At 43.7% G+C, this 26,641-nt stretch overlaps 1 protein-coding gene across 1 annotated transcript in view; it reads left to right on the forward strand.

Annotated features, from left to right (window-relative positions):
• The window catches only part of MYO5C (myosin VC), a 337,314-nt gene that overhangs the window by 173,154 nt on the left and 137,519 nt on the right, over positions 1-26,641 (forward strand). Inside the window, exon 12 of the mRNA XM_069765981.1 lies at positions 25,970-26,110. Within this exon, the coding sequence (XP_069622082.1) occupies positions 25,970-26,110 (141 nt within the window). The remainder of the gene's footprint in view (positions 1-25,969; positions 26,111-26,641) is intronic.

Consider the following 26,641-nt stretch of genomic DNA (forward strand, 5'->3'; position numbering starts at 1 on the left):
TTTTCGGATGATTGGGAGTCTCATGTGAAGCAGGTCAGAATGGTGTTCCAGGTCCTTCGTGCTAATTCTTGTTTGTGAAGGGGTCAAAGTGTCTCTTTGGAGTTCAGAAGGTTTCATTTTTGGGGTTCATTTTTTCCCCTTCTACTGTCGAGATGGACCCTGTTAAAGTCCAGGCCATTCATGATTGGACTCAGCCGACATCTGTGAAGAGCCTGCAAAAGTTCCTGGGCTTTGCTAATTTTTATCGTTGCTTCATCGCTAATTTCTCTAGTGTTGCTAAACCGTTGACTGATTTGACCAAGAAGGGTGCGGATGTGGTCAATTGGTCTTCTGCGGCCGTGGATGCTTTTCAGGAATTGAAGCGTCGTTTTTCTTCTGCCCCTGTGTTGTGCCAGCCAGATGTTTCGCTCCTGTTTCAGGTTGAGGTTGATGCCTCTGAGATTGGAGCAGGGGCTGTTTTGTCGCAAAGAAGTTCTGATGGCTCGGGAATGAAGCCATGTGCCTTCTTTTCTAGAAAGTTTTCGCCTGCTGAGCGCAATTATGATGTTGGTAATCGAGAGTTGTTGGCCATGAAGTGGGCATTCGAGGAGTGGCGTCATTGGCTTGAAGGAGCCAAGCATCGCGTGGTGGTCTTGACAGATCACAAAAATTTGACTTATCTTGAGTCTGCCAAGCGGTTGAATCCGAGACAGGCTAGATGGTCGTTATTTTTCTCCCGTTTTGATTTTGTGGTTTCGTACCTTCCGGGCTCTAAGAATGTGAAGGCTGATGCCCTGTCAAGGAGTTTTGTGCCTGACTCTCCGGGTGTTTCTGAGCCGGCAGGTATTCTCAAAGAGGGGATAATTTTGTCTGCCATCTCCCCTGATTTGCGGCGGGTGCTGCAAAAATTTCAGGCTGATAGACCTGACCGTTGCCCAGCAGGGAAACTGTTTGTCCCTGATAAATGGACTAGCAGAGTTATCTCTGAGCTTCATTGTTCGGTGTTGGCTGGGCATCCTGGAATCTTTGGTACCAGAGATTTGATGGCTAGATCCTTTTGGTGGCCTTCTTTGTCACGGGATGTGCGTTCTTTTGTGCAGTCCTGTGGGACTTGTGCTCGGGCTAAGCCCTGCTGTTCTCGTGCTAGTGGGTTGCTTTTGCCCTTGCCGATCCCGAAGAGGCCCTGGACGCATATTTCTATGGATTTTATTTCGGATCTCCCCGTCTCTCAAAAGATGTCGGTCATTTGGGTGGTTTGTGATTGCTTTTCTAAGATGGTCCATTTGGTACCCTTGTCTAAATTGCCTTCCTCCTCTGATTTGGTGCCATTGTTTTTCCAGCATGTGGTTTGTTTACATGGCATTCCGGAGGACATCGTTTCGGACAGATGTTCTCAGTTTGTTTTGAGGTTTTGGCAATCCTTTTGTGCTAGGATGGGCATTGATTTGTCTTTTTCCTCGGCTTTCCATCCTCAGACAAATGGCCAAACCGAACGAACTAATCAGACGTTGGAAACATATCTGAGATGCTTTGTCTCTGCTGATCAAGATGATTGGGTGTCCTTTTTGCCGTTGGCTGAGTTTGCCTTTAATAATCGGGCCAGCTCGGCTACTTTGGTTTCGCCGTTTTTCTGCAATTCTGGTTTCCATCCTCGTTTCTCTTCAGGGCAGGTTGAGTCTTCGGACTGTCCTGGTGTAGATACTGTGGTGAATAGGTTGCAGCAGATTTGGACTCATGTGGTGGACAATTTGACATTGTCCCAGGAGAAGGCTCAACGTTTCGCTAACCGCCGGCGCTGTGTGGGTCTCCGACTTCGTGTTGGGGATTTAGTTTGGTTGTCATCTCGTTATGTTCCTATGAAGGTTTCCTCTCCTAAGTTTAAGCCTCGTTTCATTGGTCCGTATAAAATTTCTGAGGTTCTCAATCCTGTGTCATTTCGTTTGGCCCTTCCAGATTCTTTTGCCATCCATAATGTGTTCCATAGGTCGTTGTTGCGGAGATACGTGGCGCCTGTGGTTCCATCCGTTGACCCTCCTGCTCCGGTGTTGGTTGAGGGGGAGTTGGAGTATGTGGTGGAGAAGATTTTGGATTCTCGTATTTCGAGACGGAAACTCCAGTACTTGGTCAAGTGGAAGGGTTATGGTCAGGAGGATAATTCCTGGGGTTTTGCCTCTGATGTTCATGCGGCCGATCTGGTTCGTGCCTTTCATTTGGCTCATCCTGGTCGGCCTAGGGGCTCTCGTGAGGGTTCGGTGACCCCTCCTCAAGGGGGAAGTACTGTTGTGGATTCTGTTTTCGGGCTCCCTCCTGTGGTCGTGAGTGGTACTTCGGCTGGTTCTGTCCATGGACTTTCTCTGATGCCTGTGGGTGTTTCTGAGTTTCCTTCCACAGGTGACGAGGCTAATTCGTTAGTGGGCTGCTCTATTTAACTCCACTTGGATCCTTGTCCGATGCCAGCTGTCAATGTTGTAGCATTGGTCTAGTTCGCTCCTGGATCTTCCTGGTTACCTGTTTCCTCCAGCAGAAGCTAAGTTTTGCTTTGCTTTTTTCTTGTTTGCTATTTTTTCTGTCCAGCATGCTTATGTGAATTTTGCCTTGCTTGCTGGAAGCTCTGGGACGCAGAGGGGCGCCTCCGCTCCGTTAGTCGGTGCGGAAGGTATTTTTCCCTGCACTCTCTGTGTGGCTTTTTTAGGGATTTTTGCTGACTGCAAAGTGACCTTTCCTATCTTCTGTCTGTTTAGTAAGTCGGGCCTCTCTTTGCTAAATCTATTTCATCTCTGTGTTTGTGATTTCATCTTACTCACAGTCAATATATGTGGGGGGCTGCCTTTTCCTTTGGGGAATTTTCTCTGAGGCAAGATAGGCTTATTTTTCCTATCTCTAGGGCTAGCTAGTTCTGAGGCTGTGACGAGGCGCCTAGGTCATGATAGGAGCGCTCCACGGCTATTTCTAGTGTACGTGATAGGATTAGGGATTGCGGTCAGCAGAGGTTCCACTTCCCAGAGCTGGTCCTGTATTAATGTGCTATCAGGTATTTTCTGGTGCTCTAACTACCAGGTCCACTATTAGTTCTAACCACCAGATCATAACAGTACAGCTGGCCAAAAGTATTGATGCATCTCAATAGAGGGATAAGTGAAGCTCTGAGACCATTTTTTTTTTCTTTGCAGCGTGTTCTGTCTCACTTTTCCCCTTTACCTCTGGGTGGTTCAGAACACAGGTGTAGACATGGACATTCAAGGTCTGTCCTCTTGGATGGATAATCTCACTACAAGGGTACAAAACATTCAAGATTTTGTGGTTCAGAATCCGATGTCAGAGCCTAGGATTCCAATTCCTGATTTATTTTTTGGTGATAGATCTAAGTTCTTGAATTTCAGAAATAATTGTAAATTGTTTCTAGCTTTGAAACCTCGCTCCTCAGGTGATCCTGCTCAACAAGTAAGGATCATTATTTCTTTGTTACGTGGTGACCCTCAAGACTGGGCATTTTCCCTTGCGCCAGGAGATCCAGCATTGCGTGATGTAGATGCGTTTTTCCTGGCGCTCGGATTGCTTTATGACGAACCTAACTCTGTAGAGCATGCTGAGAAAACACTGTTGGCTCTGTGTCAGGGTCAGGATGAAGCAGAGATATATTGTCAGAAGTTTAGAAAGTGGTCTGTGCTCACTCAGTGGAATGAATGTGCCCTGGCAGCAATCTTCAGAAAGGGTCTCTCTGAAGCCCTTAAAGATGTCATGGTGGGATTTCCCATGCCTGCTGGTCTGAATGAGTCTATGTCCTTGGCCATCCAGATCGATCGGCGCTTGCGTGAGCGTAAAACTGTGCACCATTTGGCGGTACTATCTGAGCATGGGCCTGAGCCTATGCAGTGTGATAGGACTTTGACCAGAGCTGAACGGCAGGAACACAGACGTCGGAATGGGCTGTGTTTTTACTGTGGTGATTCCACTCATGCTATCTCCGATTGTCCTAAGCGCATTAAGCGGTTCGCTAGGTCTGCCACCATTGGTACAGTACAGTCAAAATTTCTATTGTCCGTTACACTGATTTGTTCTTTGTCTTCCTACTCTGTTATGGCATTTGTGGATTCAGGCGCTGCCCTGAATTTGATGGACTTGGAGTATGCTAGGCGCTGTGGTTTTTTCTTGGAGCCCTTGCAGCATCCTATTCCATTGAGAGGAATTGATGCTACGCCTTTGGCCAAGAATAAGCCTCAGTACTGGACCCAATTGACCATGTGCATGGCTCCTGCACATCAGGAGGATATCCGTTTTTTGGTGTTACATAATCTGCATGATGTGGTCGTTTTAGGGTTACCATGGCTACAGGTCCATAATCCAGTATTGGACTGGAAATCTATGTCTGTGTCCAGCTGGGGTTGCCAGGGGGTACATGGTGATGTTCCATTTTTGTCAATTTCGTCTTCTACTCCTTCTGAAGTTCCGGAGTTTTTGTCGGATTATCAGGATGTATTTGATGAGCCCAAAGCCAGTGCCCTACCTCCTCATAGGGATTGCGATTGTGCAATTAATTTGATTCCTGGTAGTAAGTTTCCTAAGGGCCGATTGTTCAATTTATCTGTGCCAGAGCACGCCGCTATGCGGAGTTATATAAAGGAATCCTTGGAGAAAGGCCATATTCGCCCATCGTCATCACCGTTGGGAGCAGGGTTCTTTTTTGTGGCCAAGAAGGATGGTTCTTTGAGACCTTGTATTGATTACCGCCTTCTTAATAAAATTACTGTCAAATTTCAGTATCCTTTGCCGTTGCTGTCCGACTTGTTTGCTCGTATTAAAGGGGCTAGTTGGTTTACCAAGATAGACCTTCGAGGGGCGTATAATCTTGTGCGTATTAAACGGGGCGATGAATGGAAAACAGCATTTAATACGCCCGAGGGCCATTTTGAGTACCTGTTGATGCCATTCGGGCTTTCCAATGCTCCATCAGTATTTCAGTCCTTTATGCATGACATCTTCCAAGAGTACCTGGATAAATTCCTGATTGTGTATTTGGATGATATTTTGGTCTTTTCGGATGATTGGGAGTCTCATGTGAAGCAGGTCAGAATGGTGTTCCAGGTCCTTCGTGCTAATTCCTTGTTTGTGAAGGGGTCAAAGTGTCTCTTTGGAGTTCAGAAGGTTTCATTTTTGGGGTTCATTTTTTCCCCTTCTACTGTCGAGATGGACCCTGTTAAAGTCCAGGCCATTCATGATTGGACTCAGCCGACATCTGTGAAGAGCCTGCAAAAGTTCCTGGGCTTTGCTAATTTTTATCGTTGCTTCATCGCTAATTTCTCTAGTGTTGCTAAACCGTTGACTGATTTGACCAAGAAGGGTGCGGATGTGGTCAATTGGTCTTCTGCGGCCGTGGATGCTTTTCAGGAATTGAAGCGTCGTTTTTCTTCTGCCCCTGTGTTGTGCCAGCCAGATGTTTCGCTCCCGTTTCAGGTTGAGGTTGATGCCTCTGAGATTGGAGCAGGGGCTGTTTTGTCGCAAAGAAGTTCTGATGGCTCGGGAATGAAGCCATGTGCCTTCTTTTCTAGAAAGTTTTCGCCTGCTGAGCGCAATTATGATGTTGGTAATCGAGAGTTGTTGGCCATGAAGTGGGCATTCGAGGAGTGGCGTCATTGGCTTGAAGGAGCCAAGCATCGCGTGGTGGTCTTGACAGATCACAAAAATTTGACTTATCTTGAGTCTGCCAAGCGGTTGAATCCGAGACAGGCTAGATGGTCGTTATTTTTCTCCCGTTTTGATTTTGTGGTTTCGTACCTTCCGGGCTCTAAGAATGTGAAGGCTGATGCCCTGTCAAGGAGTTTTGTGCCTGACTCTCCGGGTGTTTCTGAGCTGGCAGGTATTCTCAAAGAGGGGATAATTTTGTCTGCCATCTCCCCTGATTTGCGGCGGGTGCTGCAAAAATTTCAGGCTGATAGACCTGACCGTTGCCCAGCAGGGAAACTGTTTGTCCCTGATAAATGGACTAGCAGAGTTATCTCTGAGCTTCATTGTTCGGTGTTGGCTGGGCATCCTGGAATCTTTGGTACCAGAGATTTGATGGCTAGATCCTTTTGGTGGCCTTCTTTGTCACGGGATGTGCGTTCTTTTGTGCAGTCCTGTGAGACTTGTGCTCGGGCTAAGCCCTGCTGTTCTCGTGCTAGTGGGTTGCTTTTGCCCTTGCCGATCCCGAAGAGGCCCTGGACGCATATTTCTATGGATTTTATTTCGGATCTCCCCGTCTCTCAAAAGATGTCGGTCATTTGGGTGGTTTGTGATTGCTTTTCTAAGATGGTCCATTTGGTACCCTTGTCTAAATTGCCTTCCTCCTCTGATTTGGTGCCATTGTTTTTCCAGCATGTGGTTTGTTTACATGGCATTCCGGAGGACATCGTTTCGGACAGATGTTCTCAGTTTGTTTTGAGGTTTTGGCAATCCTTTTGTGCTAGGATGGGCATTGATTTGTCTTTTTCCTCGGCTTTCCATCCTCAGACAAATGGCCAAACCGAACGAACTAATCAGACGTTGGAAACATATCTGAGATGCTTTGTCTCTGCTGATCAAGATGATTGGGTGTCCTTTTTGCCGTTGGCTGAGTTTGCCTTTAATAATCGGGCCAGCTCGGCTACTTTGGTTTCGCCGTTTTTCTGCAATTCTGGTTTCCATCCTCGTTTCTCTTCAGGGCAGGTTGAGTCTTCGGACTGTCCTGGTGTAGATACTGTGGTGAATAGGTTGCAGCAGATTTGGACTCATGTGGTGGACAATTTGACATTGTCCCAGGAGAAGGCTCAACGTTTCGCTAACCGCCGGCGCTGTGTGGGTCTCCGACTTCGTGTTGGGGATTTAGTTTGGTTGTCATCTCGTTATGTTCCTATGAAGGTTTCCTCTCCTAAGTTTAAGCCTCGTTTCATTGGTCCGTATAAAATTTCTGAGGTTCTCAATCCTGTGTCATTTCGTTTGGCCCTTCCAGATTCTTTTGCCATCCATAATGTGTTCCATAGGTCGTTGTTGCGGAGATACGTGGCGCCTGTGGTTCCATCCGTTGACCCTCCTGCTCCGGTGTTGGTTGAGGGGGAGTTGGAGTATGTGGTGGAGAAGATTTTGGATTCTCGTATTTCGAGACGGAAACTCCAGTACTTGGTCAAGTGGAAGGGTTATGGTCAGGAGGATAATTCCTGGGGTTTTGCCTCTGATGTTCATGCGGCCGATCTGGTTCGTGCCTTTCATTTGGCTCATCCTGGTCGGCCTAGGGGCTCTCGTGAGGGTTCGGTGACCCCTCCTCAAGGGGGAAGTACTGTTGTGGATTCTGTTTTCGGGCTCCCTCCTGTGGTCGTGAGTGGTACTTCGGCTGGTTCTGTCCATGGACTTTCTCTGATGCCTGTGGGTGTTTCTGAGTTTCCTTCCACAGGTGACGAGGCTAATTCGTTAGTGGGCTGCTCTATTTAACTCCACTTGGATCCTTGTCCGATGCCAGCTGTCAATGTTGTAGCATTGGTCTAGTTCGCTCCTGGATCTTCCTGGTTACCTGTTTCCTCCAGCAGAAGCTAAGTTTTGCTTTGCTTTTTTCTTGTTTGCTATTTTTTCTGTCCAGCATGCTTATGTGAATTTTGCCTTGCTTGCTGGAAGCTCTGGGACGCAGAGGGGCGCCTCCGCTCCGTTAGTCGGTGCGGAAGGTATTTTTCCCTGCACTCTCTGTGTGGCTTTTTTAGGGATTTTTGCTGACTGCAAAGTGACCTTTCCTATCTTCTGTCTGTTTAGTAAGTCGGGCCTCTCTTTGCTAAATCTATTTCATCTCTGTGTTTGTGATTTCATCTTACTCACAGTCAATATATGTGGGGGGCTGCCTTTTCCTTTGGGGAATTTTCTCTGAGGCAAGATAGGCTTATTTTTCCTATCTCTAGGGCTAGCTAGTTCTGAGGCTGTGACGAGGCGCCTAGGTCATGATAGGAGCGCTCCACGGCTATTTCTAGTGTACGTGATAGGATTAGGGATTGCGGTCAGCAGAGGTTCCACTTCCCAGAGCTGGTCCTGTATTAATGTGCTATCAGGTCTTTTCTGGTGCTCTAACTACCAGGTCCACTATTAGTTCTAACCACCAGATCATAACAGTACAGCTGGCCAAAAGTATTGATGCATCTCAATAGAGGGATAAGTGAAGCTCTGAGACCATTTTTTTTTTCTTTGCAGCGTGTTCTGTCTCACTTTTCCCCTTTACCTCTGGGTGGTTCAGAACACAGGTGTAGACATGGACATTCAAGGTCTGTCCTCTTGGATGGATAATCTCACTACAAGGGTACAAAACATTCAAGATTTTGTGGTTCAGAATCCGATGTCAGAGCCTAGGATTCCAATTCCTGATTTATTTTTTGGTGATAGATCTAAGTTCTTGAATTTCAGAAATAATTGTAAATTGTTTCTAGCTTTGAAACCTCGCTCCTCAGGTGATCCTGCTCAACAAGTAAGGATCATTATTTCTTTGTTACGTGGTGACCCTCAAGACTGGGCATTTTCCCTTGCGCCAGGAGATCCAGCATTGCGTGATGTAGATGCGTTTTTCCTGGCGCTCGGATTGCTTTATGACGAACCTAACTCTGTAGAGCATGCTGAGAAAACACTGTTGGCTCTGTGTCAGGGTCAGGATGAAGCAGAGATATATTGTCAGAAGTTTAGAAAGTGGTCTGTGCTCACTCAGTGGAATGAATGTGCCCTGGCAGCAATCTTCAGAAAGGGTCTCTCTGAAGCCCTTAAAGATGTCATGGTGGGATTTCCCATGCCTGCTGGTCTGAATGAGTCTATGTCCTTGGCCATCCAGATCGATCGGCGCTTGCGTGAGCGTAAAACTGTGCACCATTTGGCGGTACTATCTGAGCATGGGCCTGAGCCTATGCAGTGTGATAGGACTTTGACCAGAGCTGAACGGCAGGAACACAGACGTCGGAATGGGCTGTGTTTTTACTGTGGTGATTCCACTCATGCTATCTCCGATTGTCCTAAGCGCATTAAGCGGTTCGCTAGGTCTGCCACCATTGGTACAGTACAGTCAAAATTTCTATTGTCCGTTACACTGATTTGTTCTTTGTCTTCCTACTCTGTTATGGCATTTGTGGATTCAGGCGCTGCCCTGAATTTGATGGACTTGGAGTATGCTAGGCGCTGTGGTTTTTTCTTGGAGCCCTTGCAGCATCCTATTCCATTGAGAGGAATTGATGCTACGCCTTTGGCCAAGAATAAGCCTCAGTACTGGACCCAATTGACCATGTGCATGGCTCCTGCACATCAGGAGGATATCCGTTTTTTGGTGTTACATAATCTGCATGATGTGGTCGTTTTAGGGTTACCATGGCTACAGGTCCATAATCCAGTATTGGACTGGAAATCTATGTCTGTGTCCAGCTGGGGTTGCCAGGGGGTACATGGTGATGTTCCATTTTTGTCAATTTCGTCTTCTACTCCTTCTGAAGTTCCGGAGTTTTTGTCGGATTATCAGGATGTATTTGATGAGCCCAAAGCCAGTGCCCTACCTCCTCATAGGGATTGCGATTGTGCAATTAATTTGATTCCTGGTAGTAAGTTTCCTAAGGGCCGATTGTTCAATTTATCTGTGCCAGAGCACGCCGCTATGCGGAGTTATATAAAGGAATCCTTGGAGAAAGGCCATATTCGCCCATCGTCATCACCGTTGGGAGCAGGGTTCTTTTTTGTGGCCAAGAAGGATGGTTCTTTGAGACCTTGTATTGATTACCGCCTTCTTAATAAAATTACTGTCAAATTTCAGTATCCTTTGCCGTTGCTGTCCGACTTGTTTGCTCGTATTAAAGGGGCTAGTTGGTTTACCAAGATAGACCTTCGAGGGGCGTATAATCTTGTGCGTATTAAACGGGGCGATGAATGGAAAACAGCATTTAATACGCCCGAGGGCCATTTTGAGTACCTGTTGATGCCATTCGGGCTTTCCAATGCTCCATCAGTATTTCAGTCCTTTATGCATGACATCTTCCAAGAGTACCTGGATAAATTCCTGATTGTGTATTTGGATGATATTTTGGTCTTTTCGGATGATTGGGAGTCTCATGTGAAGCAGGTCAGAATGGTGTTCCAGGTCCTTCGTGCTAATTCCTTGTTTGTGAAGGGGTCAAAGTGTCTCTTTGGAGTTCAGAAGGTTTCATTTTTGGGGTTCATTTTTTCCCCTTCTACTGTCGAGATGGACCCTGTTAAAGTCCAGGCCATTCATGATTGGACTCAGCCGACATCTGTGAAGAGCCTGCAAAAGTTCCTGGGCTTTGCTAATTTTTATCGTTGCTTCATCGCTAATTTCTCTAGTGTTGCTAAACCGTTGACTGATTTGACCAAGAAGGGTGCGGATGTGGTCAATTGGTCTTCTGCGGCCGTGGATGCTTTTCAGGAATTGAAGCGTCGTTTTTCTTCTGCCCCTGTGTTGTGCCAGCCAGATGTTTCGCTCCCGTTTCAGGTTGAGGTTGATGCCTCTGAGATTGGAGCAGGGGCTGTTTTGTCGCAAAGAAGTTCTGATGGCTCGGGAATGAAGCCATGTGCCTTCTTTTCTAGAAAGTTTTCGCCTGCTGAGCGCAATTATGATGTTGGTAATCGAGAGTTGTTGGCCATGAAGTGGGCATTCGAGGAGTGGCGTCATTGGCTTGAAGGAGCCAAGCATCGCGTGGTGGTCTTGACAGATCACAAAAATTTGACTTATCTTGAGTCTGCCAAGCGGTTGAATCCGAGACAGGCTAGATGGTCGTTATTTTTCTCCCGTTTTGATTTTGTGGTTTCGTACCTTCCGGGCTCTAAGAATGTGAAGGCTGATGCCCTGTCAAGGAGTTTTGTGCCTGACTCTCCGGGTGTTTCTGAGCTGGCAGGTATTCTCAAAGAGGGGATAATTTTGTCTGCCATCTCCCCTGATTTGCGGCGGGTGCTGCAAAAATTTCAGGCTGATAGACCTGACCGTTGCCCAGCAGGGAAACTGTTTGTCCCTGATAAATGGACTAGCAGAGTTATCTCTGAGCTTCATTGTTCGGTGTTGGCTGGGCATCCTGGAATCTTTGGTACCAGAGATTTGATGGCTAGATCCTTTTGGTGGCCTTCTTTGTCACGGGATGTGCGTTCTTTTGTGCAGTCCTGTGAGACTTGTGCTCGGGCTAAGCCCTGCTGTTCTCGTGCTAGTGGGTTGCTTTTGCCCTTGCCGATCCCGAAGAGGCCCTGGACGCATATTTCTATGGATTTTATTTCGGATCTCCCCGTCTCTCAAAAGATGTCGGTCATTTGGGTGGTTTGTGATTGCTTTTCTAAGATGGTCCATTTGGTACCCTTGTCTAAATTGCCTTCCTCCTCTGATTTGGTGCCATTGTTTTTCCAGCATGTGGTTTGTTTACATGGCATTCCGGAGGACATCGTTTCGGACAGATGTTCTCAGTTTGTTTTGAGGTTTTGGCAATCCTTTTGTGCTAGGATGGGCATTGATTTGTCTTTTTCCTCGGCTTTCCATCCTCAGACAAATGGCCAAACCGAACGAACTAATCAGACGTTGGAAACATATCTGAGATGCTTTGTCTCTGCTGATCAAGATGATTGGGTGTCCTTTTTGCCGTTGGCTGAGTTTGCCTTTAATAATCGGGCCAGCTCGGCTACTTTGGTTTCGCCGTTTTTCTGCAATTCTGGTTTCCATCCTCGTTTCTCTTCAGGGCAGGTTGAGTCTTCGGACTGTCCTGGTGTAGATACTGTGGTGAATAGGTTGCAGCAGATTTGGACTCATGTGGTGGACAATTTGACATTGTCCCAGGAGAAGGCTCAACGTTTCGCTAACCGCCGGCGCTGTGTGGGTCTCCGACTTCGTGTTGGGGATTTAGTTTGGTTGTCATCTCGTTATGTTCCTATGAAGGTTTCCTCTCCTAAGTTTAAGCCTCGTTTCATTGGTCCGTATAAAATTTCTGAGGTTCTCAATCCTGTGTCATTTCGTTTGGCCCTTCCAGATTCTTTTGCCATCCATAATGTGTTCCATAGGTCGTTGTTGCGGAGATACGTGGCGCCTGTGGTTCCATCCGTTGACCCTCCTGCTCCGGTGTTGGTTGAGGGGGAGTTGGAGTATGTGGTGGAGAAGATTTTGGATTCTCGTATTTCGAGACGGAAACTCCAGTACTTGGTCAAGTGGAAGGGTTATGGTCAGGAGGATAATTCCTGGGGTTTTGCCTCTGATGTTCATGCGGCCGATCTGGTTCGTGCCTTTCATTTGGCTCATCCTGGTCGGCCTAGGGGCTCTCGTGAGGGTTCGGTGACCCCTCCTCAAGGGGGAAGTACTGTTGTGGATTCTGTTTTCGGGCTCCCTCCTGTGGTCGTGAGTGGTACTTCGGCTGGTTCTGTCCATGGACTTTCTCTGATGCCTGTGGGTGTTTCTGAGTTTCCTTCCACAGGTGACGAGGCTAATTCGTTAGTGGGCTGCTCTATTTAACTCCACTTGGATCCTTGTCCGATGCCAGCTGTCAATGTTGTAGCATTGGTCTAGTTCGCTCCTGGATCTTCCTGGTTACCTGTTTCCTCCAGCAGAAGCTAAGTTTTGCTTTGCTTTTTTCTTGTTTGCTATTTTTTCTGTCCAGCATGCTTATGTGAATTTTGCCTTGCTTGCTGGAAGCTCTGGGACGCAGAGGGGCGCCTCCGCTCCGTTAGTCGGTGCGGAAGGTATTTTTCCCTGCACTCTCTGTGTGGCTTTTTTAGGGATTTTTGCTGACTGCAAAGTGACCTTTCCTATCTTCTGTCTGTTTAGTAAGTCGGGCCTCTCTTTGCTAAATCTATTTCATCTCTGTGTTTGTGATTTCATCTTACTCACAGTCAATATATGTGGGGGGCTGCCTTTTCCTTTGGGGAATTTTCTCTGAGGCAAGATAGGAAAAATAAGCCTATCTCTAGGGCTAGCTAGTTCTGAGGCTGTGACGAGGCGCCTAGGTCATGATAGGAGCGCTCCACGGCTATTTCTAGTGTACGTGATAGGATTAGGGATTGCGGTCAGCAGAGGTTCCACTTCCCAGAGCTGGTCCTGTATTAATGTGCTATCAGGTCTTTTCTGGTGCTCTAACTACCAGGTCCACTATTAGTTCTAACCACCAGATCATAACACCTAACCCTTGATTACAACTATGGTGGCACACTTTAATCATAGGTGTAGGGGAACCTTAGCAGATGATCCTGCTGTAACTGAAAATAAATCAGTACACAAAGACCAACACTACCGCCATATGGTGACTATAGAGTGGTAGATACCAGTACTGCAGAACATATAAGAGATTGCAGTACAGTTATACAGTGGGGGAAGTATTTGATCACTTACTGATTTTGTAAGTTTGCCCACCGACAAAGACATGAACAGTCTATAATTTTAAGGATAGGTTAATTTTAACATTGAGAGAGAGAATATTAAAAATAAAATCCAGAAAATCACAAAGTATAAATTATATAATTTTATTTGCATTTTGCAGTGAGAAATAAGTATTTGATCCCCTACCAACCATCATTATTATTATTTATTGTTATAGTGCCATTTATTCCATGGCGATTTACATGTGAGGAGGGGTATACATAATAAAAACAAGTACAATAATCTTAAACAATACAAGTCATAACTGGTACAGGAGGAGAGAGGACCCTGCCCGCGAAGGCTCACAATCTACAACCATTAAGAGTTCTGGCTCCTACAGATCAGTTAGATGCTCCTAATTCACTCATTACCTGCATTAAAGACAGATGTTTTACATAGTCACCTTTATAAAATACTCCTGTCCACAGACTCAATTAATCAGTCAGACTCTAACCTCTACGACATGAGCAAGACCAAAGAGCTTTATAAGGATGTCAGGGACAAGATGATACACCTACACAAAGCTGGAAAGGGCTACAAAACCATAAGTAAGACGCTGAGTGAGACGGAGACAACTGTTGGTGCAATAGTAAGAAAATGGAAGAAATAAAAAATTACTGTCAATCGACATCGATCTAGGGCACCATGCAAAATCTCACCTTGTGGGGTATTCTTAATCATGAGGAAGGTGAGAGATCAGCCTAAAGCTACTCATCGGGAACTTGTTAATGATCTCAAGGCAGCTGGGACCACAGTCACCAAGAAAGCCCTTAGTAACACATTACTCCGTAAAGGTTTAAAATCCTGCAGTGCCCGCAAGGTCCCCCTGCTCAAGAAGGTCAATCAACACCTGGATGATTCTGCAAGTGATTGGGAGAAGGTGCTGTGGACAGACGAGACAAAAGTTGAGGTTTTTGGCATTAACTCAACTTGCCGTGTTTGGAGGAAGAGAAATGCTGCCTATGATCCAAAGAACACCGTCCCCACTGTCAAGCATAGAGGAAGAAATATGTTTTTTGGGTGTTTCTCTGCTAAGGGCACAGGACTACTTCACCGCATCAATGGGTGGAGCCATGTACCATAAATCCTGAATGACAAGCTCCTTTCATCCACCAGGACATTAAAAATGGGTCATGGCTGGGTCTTCCAGCAAGACAATGACCCAAAACAAACAGCCAAGGCAACAAAGAAGCACATTAAGGTCATGGAGTGGCCTAGCCAGTCTCCAGACCTTAATCGCATTGAAAACTTATGGAGGGAATTGAAGCTCCAAGTTGCCAAGCGACAGCCTCATAATCTTAATGATTTAGAGATGATCTGCGAAGAGGAGTGGATCAAAATTCCTCCTGACATGTGCGCAAACCTCATCATTAACTACAAAAAATGTCTGACTGCTGTGCTTGCCAGCAAGCGTTTTGCCACCAAGTATTACGTCCTGTTTGTCAGAGGGATCAAATACTTATTTCTCTTTCAAAATGCAAATATATTTATATAATTTATACAATGTGATTTTATGGATTTTATTTTTGATATTCTATCTCTCAGTGTTAAAATTAACCCACCCTTAAAATTATAGATTGTTCATGTCTTTGTCTGTGGGCAAACTTACAAAATCAGCAAGGGATCAAATACTTATTTCCCCCACTGTAGATGGTGACTTACAGCTGACATTCTTTCTGATGGAATCGTTCACTATTCCCGTCTTTTCCATCTTTCTTAGACCATCATTACTATGTCTCCAGCCATGACTCTACAGAGATTACAACAAAGACACATTTGACTTCACACATTTCCAGCACCGTCCCCAATGGGACTATCACTATTGTAATGAAGAAAGTGTGCCCCCTTGCACGTCTTCTCTTATCTTTTTCCCTTCTTCCCCTTTGGGGGCAATGTTGTTCAGACTGAGTATACATATGCATCCATATGTGATTGTCTATACGCACCTACTGGCTGTTTCTATTTTCTTCTATTTGGCTCTTATAAATTTTTTATATATTGGCTCATATATATTTATCCTCAACTTTGTGGGGATTTTTTTTTATAAAAGGCTTTATAATGTTATTTTCCTTTTTGTCACCTTGGATTTACTGATATGAGATCATACAGACACTGGACTGATAGGACTCTGACCCCGTCTACAGGACTACATTACAAGATACATATACAGTATATTTATGTATGAAAAGGGAAAGAGATATATCCTCATCTGTGGGGTCCAGCAGCCAGGGTCATATGCCGACCAGTCTTGTCTGATGCTTTTTTTGAGGCACGATGAGATTTATGGCAGCTGCTTTCAAGTCCTTCACAGATCAATTTGCAATTTGCACTGACAGACACCGATCTGTTTAAAAGTTCAAGCAGCCGCCATAAAATTACTGAGCCTCATAGCAAAACAGATGCAAGACAAGAATCCTCCAGGACTTGTCACGAGGGCAGCACTGTCTTGCCACCTCCTCACTGCACAGTGCAGACACCTCCAGCTCAGGATACAGGCACCTGCAGCCCGAGATCCTACTTACAGAGAGCTCCTGTCCTGCTCCTCCTTCCTGGAGGGAAGAAGCAGCGTTTTGCATCCTGACCTCTCTCCAGCAGACACAACCACACAGCGTGCAATGTGGGCATGTATGCCGGAGGCAGTATACAGGTACATTGCCGGCACCCAGTGTCCTAAGGGGCATATGCCCCTCTGCTCCCCACCCAGCCTGCCCCTATGTCTCCCTGTTCTCTCGCAGAGCTTAAGCTATTTAGTGCACAGCATGTTGATATAGTTAAGGGTAGCTTAGCTCTGGGTGGGCCCCTCTGAGTGTGAGGCCTGGGGTGACCGCACCCCCTGGCCCCCTCCCGGTAGCTATGCCACACGTGCTGGAGCCACTGAAGTGTGAACTGAGCATCCAATAATCTGAATGTTCAGAAAGCCTATAATCTAATATATAAAGCTGAATAGGCTATGTTGTGAGGCGACATTTTAACCCCGAGCGTTCCAATTCACCAAACAATTTTGCCTCTATCTACATAATGGGGAAAAAGTGAAAGGAAAAGTGTTGGAGGCGTCGCAGCTACAGCCACAAAATTTTGCACAGTCACACGTCTGGACCCTGAGAGCTTCATAGGCTATGTTGTGAGGTGAAATTTTAACCCCGCGCTTTCCAATTCACCAAACAATTTTGCCCCTATCTACATAATGGGGAAAAAGTGAAAAGAAAAGTGTTGGAGGCAAATTGACAGCTGCCAGATGTGAACAAGGGGGACTTAAAGAGTGAGAGCGATGGCGCCAAAGAGTACATACCGTACAGATGCTAAGGTGGGGCCCCGACATGGGATACTCACCACACACGGGGATATGAACACACACACAAAAGGCACCACAAACTACCACGTGCTTGAACACATACACCAACCTCGCCACATAAAATTCGAAACACAAAAGTCGCCGCGCAAAACTCGCCACATGAAAAACTAGGCACGTGCAAAACTTGCACACGCGGATAAATTGCCGCATGCACAAAAGTTGCAATACATGCAAAAGTTGCCTCACAAAACTTGCACATACTCAAAACGCACCACACATAAAACTCGCCACGCGCAAAACTCGCCATGCGCAAAACTTGCTGCACACAACTTGCTACATTAACCTATCACATTAACAGTATTTAGCTGAGCGGGCACCATCCAATTATAATAAACAAAATGGGATCACCAACTGCATACCATATATACATATGACACAACAAAGGAAAAGTGCATGCAGAAAAATTGGGATCACCACAATGGGTATAAGGATATAAAAAAATCAACTTTATTTGATTTATTTGAACACTTAAAACCCAAACTTGGGGTGATGGGTCCACATAAATGTCAGGTATAATACCATCAAAGACAGCATAACACTAAACAGCCATTAAATAGCAGAATGCATGTACATAGAAAGATCCTTCATTATATTGAATGATGATACAAATGACCCTAATATACACAGGTCCTAAAGACAGAGACAAATATGCTCACATAAATAAGAGCACATGAATACACACTCCATAAGTTGCAACACATGCTAACACGGGAAAAGGAAGATAGTGAATATGCCTCCAAATAAGGTCCCCCGTGGCAAATAGGATCTCACCTAACCTCTCAGAAAGGATCAAGCCTGTGGTTAAAGTGTATCACACACATAGAATCTGCATGGAGTCTGCTGGGCAGTATGAGTGCTAGCAGCAGACTCCATGCAGATTCTATGTGTGTGATACACTTTAACCACAGGCTTGATCCTTTCTGAGAGGTTAGGTGAGATCCTATTTGCCACGGGGGACCTTATTTGGAGGAATATTCACTATCTTCCTTTTCCCGTGTTAGCATGTGTTGCAACTTATGGAGTGTGTATTCATGTGCTCTTATTTATGTGAGCATATTTGTCTCTGTCTTTAGGACCTGTGTATATTAGGATCATTTGTATCATCATTCAATATAATGAAGGATCTTTCTATGTACATGCATTCTGCTATTTAATGGCTGTTTAGTGTTATGCTGTCTTTGATGGTATTATACCTGACATTTATGTGGACCCATCACCCCAAGTTTGGGTTTTAAGTGTTTTTAATGCTTGTGTTTCTTGTTTCCAAATAAAATTGATTTTTTATATCCTTATACCCATTGTGGTGATCACAATTTTTCTGCATGCACTTTTCCTTTGTTGTGTCATTAACCTATCACATGCAACTCGACACACAAAAAGTTGCTACACGCATGTCGCCACACAAAACTCATCTCACAAAAGTCGCTACATGCATGTCGCCACATGCAACTCAACACACACAACTTGACACATGAAACTTGCCCTAAAACACACACAAGTCTGGTATTATCCTTCAAAAATAAAAATCTGATTAATAAGCAGACAAACTACAAGAGCAACAAATGTACCATATAGGAAATACGGCAGCTGTCAGTCACATGACCTGTCTATTATGTGTATGTGTGAGCTAATATATACTGCCAGGGGGGAGGGCTTCCTGTTGGCTGGGGATTTATCAGGCTGCCAATTTAGCTTACAAATACTGAGGTAAAAATACTGACCAAATAATGTGTGAATGCGGTCTAATACAGGAGATGACACACAGATATATACTATATACAGGAGGAGATGACACACAGGTATATACTATATACAGGAGAGATGACACACAGGTATATACTATATACAGGAGGAGATGACACACAGGTATATACTATATACAGGAGCAGATGACACACAGGTATATACTATATACAGGAGCAGATGACACATAGGTATATACTATATACAGGAGGAGATGACATACAGGTATATACTATATACAGGAGGAGATGACACACGTATATACTATATACAGGAGGAGATGACATACAGGTATATACTATATACAGGAGGAGATCACACACAAGTATATACTATATACAGGGGAGATGACACACAGGTATAACTATATACAGGAGATGACATACAGGTATATACTATATACAGGAGGACATGACACACAGGTATATACTATATACAGGAGGAGATGACATACAGGTATATATTATAAACAGGAGGAGATGACAACCTGGTATATACTATATACAGGGGAGTTGACAACCTGGTATATACTATATACAGGGGAGTTGACATACAGGTACATACTATATACAGGGGCGATGACACACAGATATATACTATATACAGTGGAGATGACACACAGGTATATACTATATACAGGAGGAGATGATAAACAGGTATATACTATATACTGGAGGAGATGACACAGGTATATACTATATACAGGAGCAGATGATACACAGGTATATACTATATACAGGAGGAGATGACTTACAGGTACATACTATATACAGGAGGAGATGACACACGTATATACTATATACAGGAGGAGATGACATACAGGTATATACTATATAAAAGAGGAGATGACACATAGGTATATAGAGGAGGAGATGACATACAGCAGGTATATACTATATACAGGGGAGATGACATACAGGTATATACTATATACAGGAGATGACATATAGGTGTATACTATATATAAGGGAGATGACAAACATGTATATACTGAGGTGAAAATGAGGGGTGTGAGGTGAAAATGAAAAGGTGTGAGGGAAAATAGTGGAGTGATTGGAAAATGACAGATGTGAGGTCGAAATGACAAGTGTTAGGGGGGAATAAGAGGAGTAAGGGGGACGATAGGAGGGAGAAAATGAGAGGTGCAAGGGAGAAAATGAGAGGCATGATGGGAAAATAAGAGACGTGAGGTGCTATAACTAACCACAGATATTTACTATGCCCAGGCAACGCCGGGCTCTTCAGCTAGTATAGCTATAAAGCTGTAATATCCAATCACTGTATATGAGTCCTCTGGTATAAAAGAAAAAAAAGTAATAGAATATATTATTTTAATTTTTATTTTGAACTGTCATCTTGAAGGTCCTCTGTTATAAAAGTTCTTCTAAAGAATCTGTGCACACATTGCGTTTGTTTGTCACATTTTTTCTGCACAGTTCTGTCACAAACCTGAAGCATTTCCTCGTATCAGACAACTGAATGAGATACCTAAAGTCTCATGCACACATTGCTTATTCTTTCCATGCAGATCTGCAGCATGTCAAGTCTTTCAGCGTTTTTGCTGCAGATTTATCCCAGCCCCGCAGTGTCTTCTGATTTATTCACACTACGGGGCTGGGATTAACAGGCAGGGCGGCCGCACAGGCGCAGTCAGCTAGACTGCATATGAGGACAGAGGACGGGCAGCGCTCACTGTGCCTGCCCAAGGCATGACAAAAGAGCGCAGGCGCCGGCTGTTTCCAAAACAGCGTCGAGGAGGCGGCGCCCGGCGCCAAGAAGACTTGAGTGATGGCTGTGTGGCGTCTGCAGCAGGGGGGGGGAAAGGCCTGCCTCCAGGACTGAAGAAGGATATTTAGGACAAATTACAAAACGGATTATTTCTGCAGTTACAGCACCAATAACTAAAAAAGCCACCTTGTCAGAATGCAGCATTACTGCTGCACAAGGTGGCTCTTTTAGTTTCAAACGCCTGGTGGGTGGGTGGGGGGGGTGACAGGTTCCCTTTAACGTATAAAAAAATCGGTCAGATTTTGACGGCCGAGAATCACACAAGTGTTCTCTGTACAGTGATCCGTGTGTAATGCGAGGATGCAATTTCCTCGCATCTAGTAACCATATGGCATCAGTATGCAATGCAATTTCAACATGAGCTTTTACATACAGCAGTTCTCTGTATGTAAAAGCTCGTTATAAAACCAAATATTCATCAAAACATATATATATATACACTACTGATCAAAAGTTTAGGGTCACCCCGATAATTTTGTGTTTTCCATGAAAACTCATACTTTTATTAATCAAATGAGTTGCCAAATGAATTTAAAATCTAGTCCAGACATTGACAAGGTTCGAAAAAAAGATTTTTACTTGAAATAATAATTTTCTCCTTCAAACTTTGCTTTCGTCAAAGAATGCTCCCTTTGCAGCAATTACAGCATTGCAGACCATTGACATTGGAGTAGTTAATTTGCTGAGGTAATCGGGAGAAATTTCACCCCATGCTTCCAGAAGCCCCTCCCACAGGTTGGTTTGGCTTGATGGGCACTTTTTGCATACCATACGGTCAAGCTGCTCCCACAACAGCTCAATGGGGTTGAGATCTGGTGATTGCGCTGGCCACTCCATTACAGATAGAATGCCAACTGCCTGTTCTTCCCTAAATAGTTGTGTGCTTTGGGTCATTGTCCTCTTGTAGGATGAAATTGCCTCCAATCAAGCACTGTCCACAGGGTATGGCATGGTGTTTCAAAATGGAGTGATAGCCTTCCTTATTCAATATCCCTTTTACCTTGTACAAATCTCCCACTTTACCAGCACTAAAGCAACCCCAGACCATCATATTTCCTCTGCCATGCTTGACAGATGGCGTCAGGCACTCTTCCTGCATCTTTTCAGTTGTTCTGCGTCTCACAAATGTTCTTCTGTGTGATCCAAACACCTCAAACTAGGATTCGTTTGTCCATAGCACTATTTTCCAATCTTCCTCTGTCCAATGTCTGTTTTCTTTTGCCCATATTAATCTTTTCCGTTTATTAGGCAGTCTCAGTCGACTTTAAACTTCTCCACAACAGTATCACGGACCTGCCTGTTGTGTTCCTTGGTCTTCATGATGCTCTCTGTGCTTCAAACAGATCCCTGAGACTATCACAGAGCAGGTGCATTTATATGGAGACATGATTACACAGAGGTGGATTATATTTATTATCATTAGGCATTTAGGACAACATTGGATCATTCAGAGATCCACAATGAACTTCTGGAGTGAGCTTGCTGCACTGAAAGTAAAGGGGCCGAAGAATATTGCACGCCCCGCTTTTCAGTTTTTGATTTTCCACAAAAATTTAAAATAACCAATACATTTTGTTCAACTTCACAATTGTGTTCCACTTGTTGTTGATCCTTCACCAAAAATTTACATTTGGTATCTTTGTTTGAAGCATGATATGTGGGAAAAGGTTGAAAAGTTCCAGGGGGCCGAATACTTTCGCAAGGCACTATATATATATATATATATATATATATATATATATATATATCTTTATGTTGCATAGAGAGATACCTAGAAAAATAGCTGTTAGTTCATTTGTCGACTTTTGTAAAATCAATGCAGAAGCCGACAGGTTAGAAGACATGGTTTGCAAACAGTAAATCGATGCAGAATAGTTTGATATATAGATGTGTGTGATCAATACAAGTAGTATAGTATGTGTGCAAATTAGGGGACATCTATGTATTTAATAAAAGATTATTTTCGGGGGGAAAAATGGCGTGGGCAATTTTCTGCGCCAGAGAGGGAAAGCCAGGAACTGGGGGCCGATGTTTATAGCTTAGGAAGGGGTTAATACCCATGGATCTTCCCAGGCTATGAATATCAGCCCACAGCTGTATAGCTGTATATTTAGCCTTTACTGGCTACTAAAATTGGGGGACCCCCCCAAAAAAAATTACGTGATGTCCCCCAATAGTTAATAGCCAGAAAAGGCTATGCAGACAGCTTTAGGCTGATATTCATAGCCTAAGTAGGGACCATGGATATTGCTACAAACACCAGGTCACAGCCGCCTGAGAAACGGCTCATCTCTAAGATTCTCTATTCTAACCTGTCAGTGTGATTTTACTGTATACCGCACATGAATAGCCGGATTTTCAATGGACACCAGTGCGTATTTCTCGCAAGTCACACTGATGGTCCGTGTGGTGTGCAGTTTTTTTCTCGCACCCATAGACATGTATTGGCGAGTCTCGGCCGCAATTTAACTAGCAAGTATAAAACAGCCGAGAAAAAAAACGGTGATTAACAGTGGTCCGAGTGCTATGCGAGAAAAAAATCACGTAGTCCATATTATAGGCTAGTGTGACTTTTCCTCTGATTGTTCCTCTACTGGTTTTGGCTTACAAATTTTGATGTAAAAAACTCATTAAATACTCAACATGTATGCAACAATTTATAGATTAAAAGGGAGTTCTCATTACAAGCAAAGGGTCTAAAGTATTATATGTAGACATTTGATCATTGTAATACATATTTGGACCTTAACCCCTTAATGACAGCCAATACGTCTTTTAACTGACCTGAGATATAAGAGAATATCATCCCCATACAGGTGACAATCCAGTAGCTGTCGGCTGTACACTATAACTGACAACTTGCTGCATCAGCCACGATCAGTGTTTGCACTGTACAACTCTGTTTAACCCCTTAGATGCTGCTGTCAATAGTGATTACATCATTATAAATGGTTAACAGAGTGTGGGGCTTCCTATTTAACCAAATTGGTGCCCTCAGATCTTGATTTTGTGGTCCTGATGTTTGCCATGGCAATTCATGACCAAATCGCGGCCTTAGAGTCTGACAGCTGTAGTAATCTGTTCAGAAGTTACAGACATTTAAGTGGTAAAAATGCACATTTTCATTCCTGTAAAGCACCTGAAGAGTTAATAAACTACCTGACTGCAGTTTTCAATATGTAAGGAGGTGCTGTTTTTAAAATGGTATCACGTTTGTGGGTTTCCCAATATATAAGACCCCTAAAGTCACTTCAAACATGGATAAGTCCCTAAAAAAATACATTTTGTAAATTTCCTTGAAAAAATGAAAAATTGCTGCTACATTTTTAATCCTCCTAAAATGCTAACAAAATAAAATAACATTTTACAAATGGTGCTGATGTAAAGCAGACATGTGGTAGATGTTATTTATTAACCCCTTTCTGACCTCGGACGGGATAGTACGTCCGAGGTCAGATCCCCTGCTTTGATGCAGGGCTCCGGCAGTGAGCCCGCATCAAAGCCGGGACATGTCAGCTGTTTTGAACAGCTGACATGTGCCCGTAATAGGCGCGGGCAGAATTGCGATCTGCCCGCGCCTATTAACTAGTTAAATGCCGCTGTCAAACGCAGACAGCGGCATTTAACTACCGCATCCGGCCGGGCGGCCGGAAATGACGTCATCGCCGACCCCCGTCACATGATCGGAGGTCGGCGATGCTTCAGAATGGTAACCATAGAGGTCCTTGAGACCTCTATGGTTACTGATCGCCGGTAGCTGTGAGCGCCACCCTGTGGTCGGCGCTCACAGCACACCTGATTTTCTGCTACATAGCAGCGAACAGCAGATCGCTGCTATGTAGCAGAGGCGATCGTGCTGTGCCTGCTTCTAGCCTCCCATGGAGGCTATTGAAGCATGGCAAAAGTAAAAAAAAAAGTGAAAAAAATAAAAAAAAAATAAAACTTTAAATCACCCCCCTTTCGCCCCAATCAAAATAAATCAAAATAAATCAATAAATCAATAAAAAAAAATCAAATCTACACATATTTGGTATCGCCGCGCTCAGAATCGGCCGATCTATCAATTAAAATAAAGCATTAACCTGATCGCTAAACGGCGTAGCAAGAAATAAATTCAAAACGCTAGAATTACGTTTTTTTGGTCGCCTCGACATTGCATTAAAATGCAATAACGGGCGATTAAATGAACGTATCTGCACCAAAATGCTATCATTAAAAACGTCATCTCGGCACGCAAAAAATAAGCCCTCAACCGACCCCAGATCATGAAAAATGGAGACGCTACGAGTATGGCGCAATTGTTTTTTTTTCTTTTTTTAGCAAAGTTTGGAATTTTTTTTCACCACTTAGGTAAAAAATAACCTAGTCATGTTAGGTGTCTATGAACTCGTACTGACCTGGAGAATCATAATGGCAGGTTAGTTTTATAATTTAGTGAACCTAGCAAAAAAAGCCAAACAAAAAACAAGTGTGGGATTGCACTTTTTTTGCAATTTCACCGCACTTGGAATTTTTTTCCCATTTTCTAGTACACGACATGCTAAAACCAATGATGTCGTTCAAAAGTAAAACTCGTCCTGCAATAAATAAGCCCTCACATGGCCAAATTGACGGAAAAATAAAAAAGTTATGGCTCTGGGAAGGAGGGCAGTGAAAAACAAACACCGAAAAACGTAAAATCCCAAGGTCATGAAGGGGTTAATGGTTTGCTGTGGTATGGCCATCTGGATTAAAGGGATAATCATTCAAAGTTTGAAAATTGCTAATTTTTTTTACATTTTTCTCAAATATTTTATATTTTTTATAAATAAACACAAAACATATTGACCTAAATTTACCATTATCATAAAGTATAATGTGTCACGAAAAAACAATCTCAAAATCACTGGGATTTGTTGAAGCGTTGCAGAGTTATTACCACATAAAGTGACACTGGTCAGATTTCAAAAATTTGGCTCCGTCACTAAGGGGTTAAATGGAAAACATATAGCAGTAAACCCTCCTCCAGTCTTGGGTGTCTCAGTTATGTTGGCTTGCCTATTGCATATTGACTTTGTAAGATTTAGTAATTTAGTCACATGTAACCATTCTTTTTGCTATAATAAACCCTGACTTTCATGGTAAAACCTAAGAATTCTGAGCATAGCTGAAGTTGATTTCTGTGGCAGAAGCCAACTGACCGCTATGGTTGTCACACTGCGGTGAGTGAAGGTGTCCTTACAATGTGTTTACTTTGCCTACTGTGTATAGGGAGAACTGTATATGTGTTCTCATCTGTTGCAGGCTATATAGGTCTCCCTTGTATAATAAAATGACTCTTTCTATTACAGTTTGCCAACACTATTTTAATTGCCAACTACTGCATCCAAAGCTCAAGTTTGCCATGTTTCTGTCAACATCTTTGTTGAGTTATTGCTATTATTGTGCAAAAGCTGTACTGAATCTGTACTCTATGTATGCTGTGAAGAGTATGCCCCTTCCGAGTCCTTCTCAAACATTATAATCATGGAGGTCTCCAGGCTGGCAGCCCCAATAATTACTTTTTACCTGCATCAGCAGTGATTATTTTCCCTACGGCAGCCATTTATTAATGGCGATTATAGTACTAGTCTCCCACTTGCTTTAGATGGGGGATTTCAGCCAGAGACTCTTCAGTCAGATACATATTCCCTAAATGTAGGCCATATAAAAAAGTTTTGGAGGCATGACCCCAATTCTTGGTAATAATAGGGTCTTGTCTTTACTATCCTCTTTAGCATGTCTTCAAACTTGAGCAAGAAGAATATATGAAGGAAGATATCCCATGGACTCTCATTGATTTCTATGACAATCAACCAGTTATAGACCTTATTGAGGCAAAGATGGGTATTTTGGAACTTCTCGATGAAGAATGCTTGGTAAGTACTTGTTTCTGTCACTTAGTCCACTTTAATACACTCATGTGACTGTTTATACAGCAAGATTTAATGTGTGAATAAGGGACTTCTTAGTAACATGCACCATTGACAGACGTGACTGTGTGGTATCATCACACTATTGTGCAAACTGGTCTGCTCACTTTTTGAACTTTCTATTATAAGCCAGACATGAGAACACAAACATTTTTCTGTGAAGGAATATAGATTATTATTCCCTTACCCCAAGAAACAGAGTACTTTGAGTATGTAAAGGGGTTGTTGTATAGTGGCATCTATACAGTCCAGATGAAGTTAAACTCACAATTTTTTTTCTTTCTAAAAATGAAAACATTTGCAGCTCTATTTGTCACCATGCTTAATCAATTATTAATGAAAGGAGTTGTCCAGTACTAGGACAACTTCTACTCAAACTGAATGTTTGACCCTGTTAAAATAAAAACTACATCTGCATCATGTTTGAACCATTTTTTTGTTAGGAAATTGTACAAGTTAAAAGTTCATCAGCAATTT

Source organism: Ranitomeya imitator, chromosome 4 (assembly GCF_032444005.1).
Source record: "Ranitomeya imitator isolate aRanImi1 chromosome 4, aRanImi1.pri, whole genome shotgun sequence".
NCBI classification, from domain to species: domain Eukaryota; kingdom Metazoa; phylum Chordata; class Amphibia; order Anura; family Dendrobatidae; genus Ranitomeya; species Ranitomeya imitator.